This window comes from Lynx rufus, unplaced genomic scaffold (assembly GCF_022079265.1).
Source record: "Lynx rufus isolate CCGP_SWC_20201006 ecotype Redwood Valley unplaced genomic scaffold, mLynRuf1.p SCAF_18, whole genome shotgun sequence".
NCBI lineage: Eukaryota > Metazoa > Chordata > Mammalia > Carnivora > Felidae > Lynx > Lynx rufus.
The window spans coordinates 41407847-41421632 of NW_025814832.1; the positions used below are offsets into that span (position 1 = coordinate 41407847).

Sequence of the window (13786 nt, forward strand, 5' to 3'; positions counted from 1 at the left end):
TGCAAGGCTTCTTATGACCTGGCCTTGAAAACCCAGAGTTTCTCTTCTGTCACACTATATTCATTAAACAAGTCACTAAATCCAGCTCAGATTAAAAAGGAAATGGAATTCGACTCCATCTTTTAATGGGAGCAAAAAATATGAAACCACCTTTATTCAACTACATGATATAGTCCTAAGACCCAGGCAAGTAAAGTCCCTGGCCAAGGACCCAGGCCTCAGTGGGCCCCACACTTTGGAGTGCTATTTTTGAATCTTTCTAAACCCCCCTTCAGTGGAGGCAATCATTCTAGTCTGTTTCTCCTCTTCAGGGTACTCTCCACACTCCCGTCCCATGCATGGGACTGACCAAGTGCCCTGAAAAGCTTCAGGGCCCATGCCTGTGGGTTGTCCAGGGAAACCTGGCGAGCATATTGCTTCTATCCACCAGCACAGTATTTCTTTTGTGGCATTGCATAAGATCAGGCTGCCTGCGTGGTAGTGACTTGCTGATTTGGGGCGATTCCCATTCACAGTGGATACAAGATGAGTTCAGGATTCTGGGGTACTGACAGTCGACCATTGGCGCTTGGAGTTAAGCCACCTGTTTGGGTCTGTGCCATGGCACTTGCCAGCCTGTGTTCTGACCACAAGGCTGCCTCCACTCTACAACACACCAGAATAGTGGGGCTCCCCACCTCCACCTGGTAAGGGTGGTCATCCCACGCCCACCACAGGCTTTGCACTGCAGGTCAGGCAGTGCTCCAGAGGTGGCCATGCCTATCTTCTGCTGGAGACCATTACTCTGCCAACTGGCTTTTACAATCAATGTCTTTCCCTTCTTTTGATCACTGTACTGATGCCATGAGCCTCTGGGTCAGTCTTAAGTAGGGCGAGGTGAGGGCCATGCATCCCTTACATGAGTGGGACTTCTCTTTTTGTTTCACCCATGCACCTGTAGCCTAACTACCCTTTGCCCTCTGCCAAATGGTTTCAGTATGTGGAAAGCAGTGTTGCAGTCAACACTGAAAGAGATCATATTCTAGGAAAGCTGTGGTTAAGGCCTAACAAATTTCAAGAAAAAAACAACATAGTTGGAAGATATATTATTGTAAATTTATACTGAGTAATTCTGAACAGTGAATTATTATTCATATTTTCCTGCATACTCTAGGGAAAACGTGCCATTAGTGTCATCATCAATGAAGCACAGTGACAAACTTTGGGTCATTGGAAGTCAGCATTCACGTTCAGTGTGAAGGATGACGCAGCATCACAAGTAATAATGTAACTAGCATTAAATAAATAAATTAAGACTCGGTTCAGGTATCATCTCCTCTTTGAAGCCCTCTTGAATCCCCAAACTAGGCTAAGTGTCACTTCTCTGTCATCACACAGTTCCTAATTACCTCTATCCCACACTAGCTACATAGTATTCTAATTATTACTGTAGATGGTTCCCTCCTGTGTAGATGTGTATATTAAAGAACTTCTATGGCAAGCTGATGTATGTTTTACTCATCTTTGTGCCCCAGTCCTTGCACTGTGCCTGATACGTAGTATGAACTCAATGAATACCTGTATGGAGAGTCATGGAAAGACACCACCGGACTAAGTCAGGTAGACTCTGGTGAGCCTAGAAAAATAGTTCTAGTAGAACAAAGGAGAGGTTGGAAGGCAAGCTACCCATAGAGATGTTGACAGGGTAGATCTGTTGTCTATGTGGTTTAGTCATAAAAGAAATGAGAAGTTTCAAGTGCAGCAAGATGGGGAGATGGAGTTTTCTTCTCTTTAGAGAAAGGCCATGTCCATATAAACACCTTAGAGACTGAGAAGCAGAGGGGAGGTCTTCTGGACCTCAGTATCCTTATCTGCCTAACCCACCTCACCAGGATGCTGTGAGGTCCAAAGAAGAGCAAAATATTGGCATAAAAATTCTTTGAGAAAATTTAAAATTTCTATCCAACCTCTAAAGGCTTCTAACTACTTATAGAATTAAAAAAGAAACCTATAAATACAAATCTAAGCATGACATTTAAGATCCCCCATGATCTGGCTCCAGCTCTCCTTCTAACACTATTACTGCCCCCAAGCCCCCTAAACCCAGCCACAGAAGGTCTATGTTCTTTCCCGCTTTTTTCCTTTTCTCAACTATCCCCTCAGCTTCAAATGCCCTTCCCTTCATCTCCATTAGGCCAACAAGATCAACATTTACAGAGTAGTGAGCTTGTGTAAGATACTGTTAAAACTCTATTGATTCTTGAAGGCCCCATTCATAGGCTGTTTAGTCCATGAACCCTTCTTGCTTTTCTCCAGAATATCAATTGTAGTACTTACTCGACCTGATAATGTTGCTTGAGGGCGTGACTAACCCTCTCAACAGGCTATGAGAGATGAGAGATTTGAGGGTTCTATTACTTGTATTCCTCCTCCAATATGCGTGCCTGGTAATAGCAGGTGCTCATTAATAAATATTAGAATAAGTGGGAAAATGTTAGGGAAAGAATGTACATGGGTGGACGGTCTCTTAGGACACAAGACTGGGTGGGCTCCAGGATACAGGAAAATAAAAGCATCAACTTGTCAAAGGAAGAGGAACATCTCCTCCCTTGGGAGGAACTGCAGATAAGCCTGGAGGGTGGACATGGGTTAGGTCCACGTGGAGAGACCGAAGCGTACAAATCCTTCAAGTCGTAACTCAAATGCCACCTCCTACATTAAGTCTTTCCTGAATCTCCGACGGGGCTGACCCTAGCTCGGCTGTCTCTTTGGACTTTCTCCCTTGCAGCTGTTTATTTGTACCCTTATCTCACTTCCTTTCCTAGACCGCGACCTCTCTTGAGGGCAAGAGGAACCCGGTTTCCCCACAGCACACAAGACACGGTTACCACTCATTCATTGGGAGTTTATTGGAAGGATAAATGGGGGGGGGGGGTAGTAACCGGACATATTTGACATAGGAGATGCTTGCGCACAAGAGCCCAGCGGAGCGCAAGCTCCAGACCCACAACTGAGCAGTTTACTGGGAAGGAGAGCGAGAACAGCCCCCCCAGCCTGCCTCCGCTGGGGAATGGCAGGTGTCCGCCAGCTCTCCTGCAGCTTTGCTCTGAGGACCTCACGTCCCTACTTCTCCGACTGCCCTTGTCAACGCCTGACTCGATGCCGAAGCCCGCCCCCCTACCCACAACTATGCTTCCTCGTCCCCGATCTGCGGCAGTGCCTCTGACTACCCTTAGCCTTTTTGTCCGGGCCTCTTCTCCCGTCGCCCTCCTCTTCTGTCTCCACCACCACCGGCAGGGCGCGCGCCGGGGCAGCCCTGGCCGGCAGGAGGGGGCGGGTCCTGCGACCGGAAGCCGGTAGCCGGAAGCCGGAAGGGGGGCCGTGAGGACGTGTTCCAAGGAAGCCAGGGCCGGACCTGGCGGGGCTGGCGACATGGAGCCGCTGTACCAGCAAACGCACAAGTGAGGGCCGCGTCGGGGCACGGGCGGGGGCGCAGCCAGGCTGGGCGAGGCCGGCTCCCCTGCTGGGGCCTCGGGCGCCCGCCAGTGTGGAGGCCGAGTCCTTCCGCCGGGGCGCTGCCGGGGGCGGCTCGGAAGTTCTGTCTCTGGCGGGATGCCCAAGTCGGCGGCGGATGGAGGGTCCGGCCTGATGCGTGGGGACGTTGGGCCGGACGGCTCATGGGATCTTCAAGGCCGCGACTACCTGCTAAGTAGACTAGGTGAAGGGAAAGTCACACTTACAGATTATAAATTGTTTGTCCAGCACCTGCCAACTCACTGCTCTGGGTTGGTAGAGATGGTGGGAGTCAGGGCCCCTACACCTACTTTACTATTCACTTGGAGAGCCCAGGGACGTCCGAAAAAAATCTAAGGTGTGGCAGGATTGGATGGAGTGTAAATGAACAATACAAACGGAATCTTCTTTAGTTTAGAAAGATCCATCATTGAGCTAAGGTCGTCAGAATAAGTTTCATTGTAACTCACAGCTCCTAAATGACGTCGGCCCCAACTCTTGATTGACACTAATCTGTTGTTGCTGCTACACTTTTTTCCCTTTTCTTTTGATTTGGTTTATACCAGAGACCATACTGATGCAGTGTTTGGTTTGAGTGCAAATATAAAACCTACTCTGTAACAGTTTTAAAACGACAGAATTTGCTCTTACCCTGGGAGCCCTATTCTCATATAAAAATTATAAGAAGGGACGGGTCGCCTGTGTGGCTCAGTCGGTTGGACATCTGACTCTTGATCTCAGCTCACGGCTTGATCTCTGGGTGGTGAGTTCAAGCCCTGCGTTAAGCTTCAAGCTGGGCGTGGAGACTACTTTAGAAAAAAATTTTTATATCTATATATATGATGGAACTTAAATAATCAGACCTGTGAGTCCATTGGAAAAGGAATGAAATAGAATTATTTTTGTGTTACTAAGAAAGGACAGATCTTTTAGTGTGTCTTTCCCCTGAAGTATTGAACCAGTCCTGGGAGTTCTGGTTCTAGACTTCTTTTTCTGATCTATAAAATGTTAGTTTGGAGCTCATAAACTTTGAGGCTCCTTTCAGCTTCATGATACTGGTGATTGAGTGTCTTAAAAGGAAACACACAATCCTGCGAGCGTCAGCAATTAACTTTTGCAGTTGCAGAAATTAATGATCGAGGCTGAATTGACACAACAGTAACTGAGCATCTTAATTTTACTGGAACTTTGAACCCACTTTGTGGTTATCTCTGGCCATGTCCCTGACAGTACATTGGAATGAAATCAGTACTTGAAAGTTCTGTATCTTGAAAACTCCTTCTTAACTGCCTGAGCAATGAGTGGGGGAGGGAGGGGAGGTGAAAATCAGAATAAACATTTTATGCTTAAGTAATACTGCATTAGGATGAACTTTATAGATGAATAAGTGGCCAGGCTTCTATTTTTGATATTCAAGTGGTTGTAGACGTGTCTATATTTGTCCCCTGTATAGTCTAGGATCCCTCAGTGCCCTGGACCTTATTATCTCTAGAGATTCTTTTCGGTTTTAATTTTTTAAACAATATTTATTTTTGAGAATTAGAGTGTGAGTGGGGGAGGGGGAGAGAGAGAGAGGGAGCTACAGAGTCCGAAGCAGGCTCTAGGCTCCAAGCTGTCAGCACAGAGCCCAAAGCGGGGCTCGAACCCACGAATCGTGGGATCATGACCTGAGCTGAAGCCGGACACTTAGCCGACTAAGCCACCTAGGTCCCTCTATCCCTAGAGCTTCCGATTCAGTAGGTCTGGAGCACAAGAAGCTCTATTTTTAACAAGCTCTCCAAGTGATTCTGGTGAGCAGCTGGGTGTGAAAACTGTTACCTTATCTGAAGACCAGTTTTTCCTTTTTTTGATTTTGCCTTCTGGTGAGAGGCTAAATGGAGAAGCGGCAAGGTGGGTGAGGTGAAAATGACCAGATGGTTCCCACTACTTTTAAGTAAAGCAAAAACAACCACAAATGTTTGTATGATGCCGTAAAGGTTACACAGCAATTTCATATTGCATTTGGATCTATGAGCCTTTAAATAGTTGTGATTATTTATTCATGTGTGTACCCTGTTTTATCGGAGACTGAGGCACCAAGGAGTTAAATGGCTTGTTCCTGGTTCCTCAGCCAGTCCATAGTGGGACCAGAACTTGCAACCAGTATCTTTTAACTCTAAAACTGTTCCCTGCTCGTAGGGAGCAGAGGCAGCATGGATACAAAATAGGTGTATATGAAAGGATGAGAGTAGTTCCATGGACTTTTAAAAAGCAATTTCATTTCTACAGCCTGGATTTGTTTGTTTGTTTGTTTGTTTGTTTTTAGTCAGCAACAGTGACCTTGTTTTCTTACTATGAGGTCTCTCTGCTTGGTGATGTTATTACCTAAGCCCACCACGGACCCCATGTTGGACAGGGCTAAGACTTCTGGTTTCTAGTGTCCACCTCCCCCCCCCCCACCCGCCCCAAGTCCTGCCTGTGCATCACCTGTTCCTTATTGGCTTCCAGTGTGTTGTCTGAATTCCCAGTTCGGTTTAAAACAGACTTGCCACATAGTAGTCCCCCCTATGCCATGCCTGCTTGCTTTGTTGTTTTGCATTTGATTTCCTCCCAGGCATGAAATGTAGAGATTGAAATCATTTTCTTGGCCGTATCTCTTCTAGTTCATTCAAAGCATTCGGAGCTTAGGTGGGAGAAGTTAGTATTGTTTCCCTGCAACTCTAAAGTTTGTCCATTTTGGCTTAGAAAACGGTATAAGCCACCTGAAGGGTGTTTATAGGGTGAGTGTTGCCATCATCTCTCACCCTGTCCTCATAGACTTTAAAAATTGGAAGGGACTGGCAAAATCTTCCATTTCAACTCCCTGTAGTCAGGAAGACCCTTTATAAAACCCGAAGCAGTTCATGTACCCTGTGTTTAAACATGCAGGAGCTGTTTTTCTTCTTCCTTTTTTTCTTTTTTTTTAAGTTTAGAGAGAGAAAGAACACGAGTTGGGGGGGGGTGCGCAGAGAGAGAGGGAGAACCCCAAGCAGGCTCCCAGCTGTCAGCGCAGAGCCCGCCCGACACGGGGCTCGAACCCATGAACCATGAGATCATGACCTGAGCCTACCCAGAGTCGACGCTCAACTGACTGAGCCACCCAGGCGCCCCCCTTCTTCCTTTGCTTGAAGAGAGAGAGTTCATAATTATTCTGGGGTTTTTGTGGGGAGGGGCATGTTGAGCTGAAAGCTACCCTCTTGAATGGGGCTCTTGGTTCTGGCTCTCCCTTCAGGAGCCGCAGTGGAGAATGAGCCCATTCCTCTGCCTATGTCAGCTCTACGTATTTGAAAAGCACCAGCTGCCCCATTTTAATGGAGTTTTTTTTTTCTTTTTTCTTTTTTTTCTTTTCTTTTCTTTTCTTTTCTTTTCTTTTCTTTTCTTTTCTTTTCTTTTCTTTTCTTCTCAGAGGCTTATTATCACTAGCTCTTTTGACCATTCCTCTTCATGACTTGACTTCTAGACTCTTTCCCGGTCATCCTCTTCATCCATCTTCCGTCAGGGGAAGTCTTTAATAGGGGCCTTTAACAGACAGCTCCCAGGATGGAATGCCACTTGATATTGTACATTGGGGACTTTTTAAAAAAGTCTTAAGTGGGAATGCTTTTCATCCCTGACAAATTTAATTTTACTATTTTAGCCTAAATGAAAATATTACTATTTGTTTTGTGGTACAACATCCTAACCTAGGCTCATTATAGCACAGAGTGATGTGAAAATGTCACCAACGTAAGTTGGTTTGTTAAAAAATCTTGAACAAAACGTAGAGCTGAAGGCAGTCCTGTGGTAGAATGCTGGAAATCTTTGCTAGCATCCCTTGGGTACCATTATTTAGCCTGCCATGAAGCCCTCGTCCTTAAAGTTTAAAGTATTTGTCAATCCATGGGGGAAATGTACTATCTCATTATTTTGACTTTGCATTCTTCTGATTACTAGTTAAGTGGAATAATAGATATAGATATAGATGTAGATATGGATATAGATATAGATATGTTTGGGTTTTCTTTTCTGTCATTTGCTCTTTGCCCATTTTACAAAAGTGCTTTGACTTTTCCTGTTGATTTGCAGCATTTTTTAATCTATTCTAGACATTAGTCCTTTCTTATCTGCCGCGGGTATCTTCCAGTCTCTGCCTGTCTTTTTATTTTATTTTTTTAGAGTGTCTTTGGTGTAGACAGGTTTTTTGTTTTAATGTAGTCAAATTGACGAGTCTTGTGGTGTGTGTGGTTTGGGGGACAGTATTGTTTTTTGCCTTGTTTAGGAAATTCTTCTTCAACCTGAAGTCATAGTGTGCATTCCTGTATTTTCTCCAGAAAATTTGAAAGCCTTGCCTTTTACATTTGGGCTTTAAACCATCTTGCGTTTCTTTTTGTGTCTGGACTCTACTCTTTGCTCCTGGGTCAAGGTTAGGGTTTGTCTGTCTCCGCACTGCAATGATGTTGTTTTGTTTGGTTTTGTGTTGTTATTATGGCTTTGTCATAAGTCCTCATAGCAGGTGGACCAGGTCATCCCTCTCATACTTGATTCAGAGTTGTCTTGGATACTCTTTGCCCCCTGCCCCCCTCCCTTTTTTTCTTCTGTTCCCGTTCCTGTCAATACTGCTAATTTTCACATTTGCTCTATGAAGCTGCCATTGACAACTTACCTCACGGCCTACGTGCAGGCCTTCGGTAAAATCCTAATTGTCTTCCCATCGGCGTCGCCGTGCAGTCCTCTTGCTGTCTCTGTGGTTACCCTGACCCAGGTGTTGGTTAACTCAAGCTGTGTTCCTCCATCTACCTCCGTACCTCCACGTGCCCTCATTCTACACTATCAGGACCTATCTTACCGGAGGAGCAGTCTGGTCCCTCCATCTCTAGTGGTGATTTCTAGTTTCCTTTCAGGGCCGTGGGTCTTACCCAGGTGCGCTCAGACTCAGTAGAGCGCTGGCCTTGCTTCTGGTGCCGTGGGTCATGTTTAGAGTCCGCCGGAAAGCCCTGGAAAAGACAAGACAGAGTTGAAACCCAGTTTGGGCTTCTGGCTTGCATTGGTAAATTTGGGTTCACAGATTGTGGTGCTCATGGTGGAGGCTGGTTGCTGACCTTTCCCTCAAGGGTTGGAGGTGATATAGTTGCTCAGCAGACTGCTTTCCTGTGGCTCTGATGTGAGAGACCGGAAGCACCAGGAGCCCGTTGTTGGGGTAGCATAGGCAGTATTCCAGAACTGATCGCAGACGACTGCTAGGAAGGGCTCTGGGGGTGACCTTGGTCAGGCCCCGAGGAGCCTCCGGAGAGCACGCTAGGGCCCGCCATCTGAGACCACGCTGGCGAGCCAGGGTACGGTGTCGCATTTCCCAATGAGGTGGCACTCGCCTGGGATTGCCAGGGAAAGGCCTTTACCGGACGGGACATCCCCGTCTTTCAGGACCTTCCTCTGACAGTTTTCTCGCACTGAGCGCCTCATCCCTTCTCCCCTCCGACCCCTACTCGCTTCCGGGCAGGCCCACCTGCTTGTAATCCACGTGCCTTTTTGCCGATCCTTTTCTTCATCTCTTCCCTCATCAGGTCAAGTTTCCGTCTTCAGAGTGCTCTTTAGAACTCACTTGACGCCACCGGGTTCCGCCAGCTTTTACTCTTACTTTCTTACGTTTCCTTGGCACCACGCCACTGCGCGTAGCCCCTCGGCTTCCTTTTTGTTTACACTTCCATGTAGTGATGTTCCCCTAAATCTTCTTGGGACTTGTCATGTCTCTCTGGCCTGTCATTCCTAATTACATTGTTTCTCAAGGACAAGGATTATATCTTTCTTGCCCTTTGACTCTCCCTAGTACAGACCAGCGCTCAGCACATCGGGTCAAAGAGCAGAGAGTGGGATTGGCTGGGTCCGGATTGAGGTTTATCACTTGCTGTGTGACCTTGAACAAGTTACATAACCTTTCTGGGCTTCGGTTGTCTTATTTATAAAACGAAGATGATAATGGTCCTTTCCGCATAGGGTTATTGACTTTGCAGAATGTCTCCGATGTGGCAGGCACTTAGTAAGCGCCGCCTGTTAGTGTTCTTATTAATATTCATGGTAAAATATTAGAAACCGGGCCAAAACATGTGGCCTAAAGTGCCACCTAACAAAGTTTACAGTTCAGTGATGCTGTCGATTTAAATCAGTTACACGTTGGCATCAGAAAATTTGTCTTTCCTGACCGAAGCACTGTCGATGACTCCTGTATCACTCATTTCCTCTCTCTTCCTTTGATAGGCAGGTCCACGAGATCCAGTCTCACATGGGACGCCTGGAGACCGCGGACAAGCAGTCTCTGCACTGTGAGTCATTAACTATGGAGAGCAGAGTCCTTTCTCCTGATGACACGACGCTAATGGGCTGGGTTTCCTGACCGCCTTGCTGCCTCAGGGGCTTAATGATTCCATGCCGAAGGAGTTCTGTTTTTAGGGGTGGACAGAAAAACCCTCTGGCAAAGCCTCTGACTTCTCTCATTGCGCCCCGTGGAATCCCACAGGCCTTATCCCCCATTACCCCTCAACTCACCCTGACAGGGCCCTATGGGAATGGACCTCCTCTCCTCTGTCTTAATCTAATTACCGAGCCCTGGGAGGAATGTACTCCGTACAAATTCAGAGATGTTTAACTGGAATTGGTCATTTCTTCTGAGCTGAGAACTGTGGCTTTTTAGGAGGATTATTCAGAAACGAATAGCAATATTAATTAGTGTAGTTCCCACACTGTGGTTTCATTTGAGAAGAGTGCTGCTTTTTGTTTTACGGTTTTCTGTTGGCCAGAAAAGGTCCTTTCTCTGAGCTGGCCACGACAGATGCCACTGGTTACCCACACGTTGCTGAAGCCACCCGTTCACTTCCCCGCTTGGCTGTCGCTATGCCCTTTTCTGTTTGCTCATGCCTCCTTTTTGGAGCGTCAAAAGCATCTCTTTTCTGGGTTCTGTGCCCCACCCTGTTCTAATCTAGAGTGCATATGTTAGCTGCTGCAGGTTGGCCTAGGAGGGTGACATTGCTTCTTTACTGTCGTGTCTTTATTGGGCAAGAAGCAATCTGGGTACCTTTTTTTTTTTTTTTGTTAATGTTTGTTTGTTTGTTTGTTTATTTATTTATTTATTTATTTGAGAGAGAGCACACAAGCAGGGGAGAGGCAGAGAGAGAGGGAGAGAGAGAGAATCCCAAACAGGCTCTGAGCTGTCAGAGACCCTGGTGTGGGGCTCGATCCCACGAACCGTGAGACCGCAGCCTGTGCTGAAATCAGCAGTCGGGCACAGTCGGATGCTTAACCGACTGAGCCACCCAGACGCCCCCCTGGGTGCCCTTTTTGTACACGGTTTAGTTCCTATCCATCTGCTTTGTTTGCCTTCCCAGCAGTCTCACTGTCACATGATTAGAAATGGAAAAGAGGCCGTGTTGACTGTTTATCAAGAGGGATAAGGAAAATGACTGTATTTATCATATCTTTACCTCTGTGGATTCTTTCCTGGGCCTTTCCTAGTGATATTCAGTCTATTTTGGGGATTCCAGCATCAGCCTGCCCGTCCTTATGGAAAGCCTCAAGGGAGCTCTTCTCTGTGTTTCACACACTAATCTTCCCCTTTGTGCTTTTTTTTCTTTTAACCTCATTACTGTAGGGAATTCAATTGGCAGCCTTCTTACTAGATATTTATAACTCGTATCTGAGAATAATCTCAAAGGAAAAGAGACCTCATTCTGTTTCAGAAGATACTGCATTTTGCTTAAAATATTTTATTTGGACAACCCAAATACTCATTTTATTTTCTAAAGGCAGGAAATTTATTTCTACAGATTTATCTGTAGCTTTTTAAACAATTGGCATTGCTATGACATTAACAGCTACATGTATATATGCGTGTGTGTGTTTAGAACAACATTTACAGAATCAGTATCACTTGAATTTTTTTCCATTATTCAATACGATATGCGTTTTTCTCCTTTTCGAATGGGTTTCTTTGAATTTATTGGATATGGAAAAAGACATGTTTATTGTATCATTCTAATTTAAGCTCACTGTCTCTTTTCCAGCAGTTACTCTTTTTTCTCTTTTGTGCAGTAGTAGAAAACGAAATCCAAGCAAGCATTGACCAGATATTCAGCCATCTAGAACGTCTGGAGATTCTGTCCAGCAAGGAGCCCCCGAACAAAAGACAGAATGCCAAACTGTGAGTGTTGTGACGCCTCTTGTCCAGGGGAGGCTGTCAGATATTCTGAAAATCCATTTACACATTGAAAAACTGAGACTCTGTGAAGATGAAGTCCCCCTAAAGGGCACGGTTTCGTTTCAATGATATTTCCTCAAAATAAAAAGCCTGTGAGGTTAGGGGCTCAGAAGCCTGTGTCTCCTTACATTGGGTCATTTTGAAATTTTGCCTCCAATACCGTTTTTCTGGCCAGACCCGTGGCCTTACTTGAAGCCTCCAGCAGCCAGGGAGGTGTGCACTGCCCTCTGGTTCCTGCTGCATTCTTGGATTGAGATGAAATCTTGCCCTTAATCACTTCAATCAGCCGATTTATAATGAAATACTGATCTAACATTTGATACTCCGCCATGAAATTCAAATGAAAACCCTCACCACCTCCAGCCCAGCCCCTGCTCCCAAAAGTTCTTATGAAACTTTGTTGTTGCTTTACTCGGAAGGTGCCCTTGGGCTCCTTCTTGAAAAGCAATATAATCCATGGTAGGTCAGGGAGAGGTCCTTGAGCCTGCTTCCTGTCACCTGTTCCCTGTCATGCATCCAGAATCAGAGACCAGCAGATGCTTAAGTAAAGCTGTTGGGATCTCTTGTGCTACAACCGTACTTGAACCACAGGCCGCTTCTTTATTTTCAACATCAGTGATCAAAATCAGATCATTTTGGTGGGTACAGCATGCAGTGGTGTAGGGAGAAGTAAGGAAGCATCTTTCTTTTTTTTTTTTTTTTTTTTTAATTTTTTTTTCAACGTTTTTATTTATTTTTGGGACAGAGAGAGACAGAGCATGAACGGGGGTGGGGCAGAGAGAGAGGGAGACACAGAATCGGAAACAGGCTCCAGGCTCCGAGCCATCAGCCCAGAGCCTGACACGGGGCTCGAACTCACGGACCGCTAGATCGTGACCTGGCTGAAGTCGGACGCTCAACCGACTGCGCCACCCAGGCGCCCCGGGAAGCATCTTTCTTGAATACGAAGGCTGGCCGCTTAAAATGTGCGGCCCTGGGTTTCTGGAATGTAATCTCTGTCTCCATCAATTCCAGTCGTGTTGACCAGTTAAAGTATGATGTCCAGCACCTGCAGACTGCTCTCAGAAACTTCCAGCATCGGCGATACGCAAGGGAGCAGCAGGAGAGACAGCGAGAGGAACTTCTGTCTCGAACCTTCACCACTAACGTAAGCCAGGCTCCTGGTTGGAGGGCGGGAGGGGGTGGGGGGGCAGTGTCTACAGGCACTCGGCAGCTCGTCGCCACTGAAACTCGGGTCCTGGAGCTTCATCTTTGTAGGGGGTGTCCGAAGCCGATCGACTGGAAGTAACAGTGGGCTTTGTGCCTTGCCACAGACACTAGACCTAGACAGGGAACCTCCTTCTCTAACACAAAAACCCGAAGCGGAAGCAGTTAAATTGAAGGAGTGGGCAGGGGTGAAAATGACCTGGGTTTGACTGAGAGGTGGAAGTTCACATGGTGGAAATGGTTTCTGATCAGGTAGAGACAGATGATGAGAACTGAAACCATTTGTCATGAGGGGCAGCATTTCAAAGCTGCCTGCAGGCACTTGCCATCGTGCTGTGTATGTGTGTGGTTCCCGTGTCAGATGCCTTAAAAGGTTTTGCCCCAAATCTGAGCAGCAGTTTGGAGGAATTTGTTAACAGGTCTTTTGTTTTGGATGGATTGCTTGACTTGAGCCTGTTCGAAAGTGGCCTGGTTGGTGTGCATGTTTGGTTTTTGGGAGACCCTTGCCCCTGCCCCTCGGTCTTAATAGGATCCATTCCTGCACATGGCTGTTGATGGCTAGAGGACACACTGGCCTTTTTCAGGTCCCTTATAATGTATTTCCACCAAGTGAGGTGGGTTTTGGGTTGTTTTGTTTTAACAGAGAGGTTCATTTTCTAAAGAGGTCTTAGCTCTCTAAGCCTGCCATCAGAATTCAAATCAGCCCACGTTTCACAGATGCTTAAGTCTCTCTGCTGTGTCCACACTTGCAGCAAATTTCCCTGAGTGTTTCAGAATGTGCCTGTGTAGTTTCTGCTTCTCTAGAGTAAGCAGTCAAGTAACACTGATTAACAATTCAGAAGTGTG

General features: G+C 46.3%; 1 protein-coding gene across 3 annotated transcripts in view; it reads left to right on the forward strand.

The window, feature by feature from the left end:
- Window positions 1-3352: 3352 nt before the first annotated feature.
- Window positions 3353-13786, forward strand: part of GOSR2 (golgi SNAP receptor complex member 2) — a 68542-nt gene continuing 58108 nt past the window's right edge. Inside the window, exons 1-4 of one of the 3 annotated variants that reach the window (XM_047081706.1) lie at window positions 3353-3440; window positions 9742-9806; window positions 11569-11677; window positions 12749-12881. In XM_047081706.1, coding sequence (XP_046937662.1) covers window positions 3412-3440; window positions 9742-9806; window positions 11569-11677; window positions 12749-12881 — 336 coding nt within the window. In that variant the 5' untranslated portion in view covers window positions 3353-3411. Of the gene's footprint in view, window positions 3441-3670; window positions 3698-9741; window positions 9807-11568; window positions 11678-12748; window positions 12882-13786 lie in introns of those variants that run through there. The other 2 variants (XM_047081707.1, XM_047081705.1) reach the window with 2 other exon arrangements.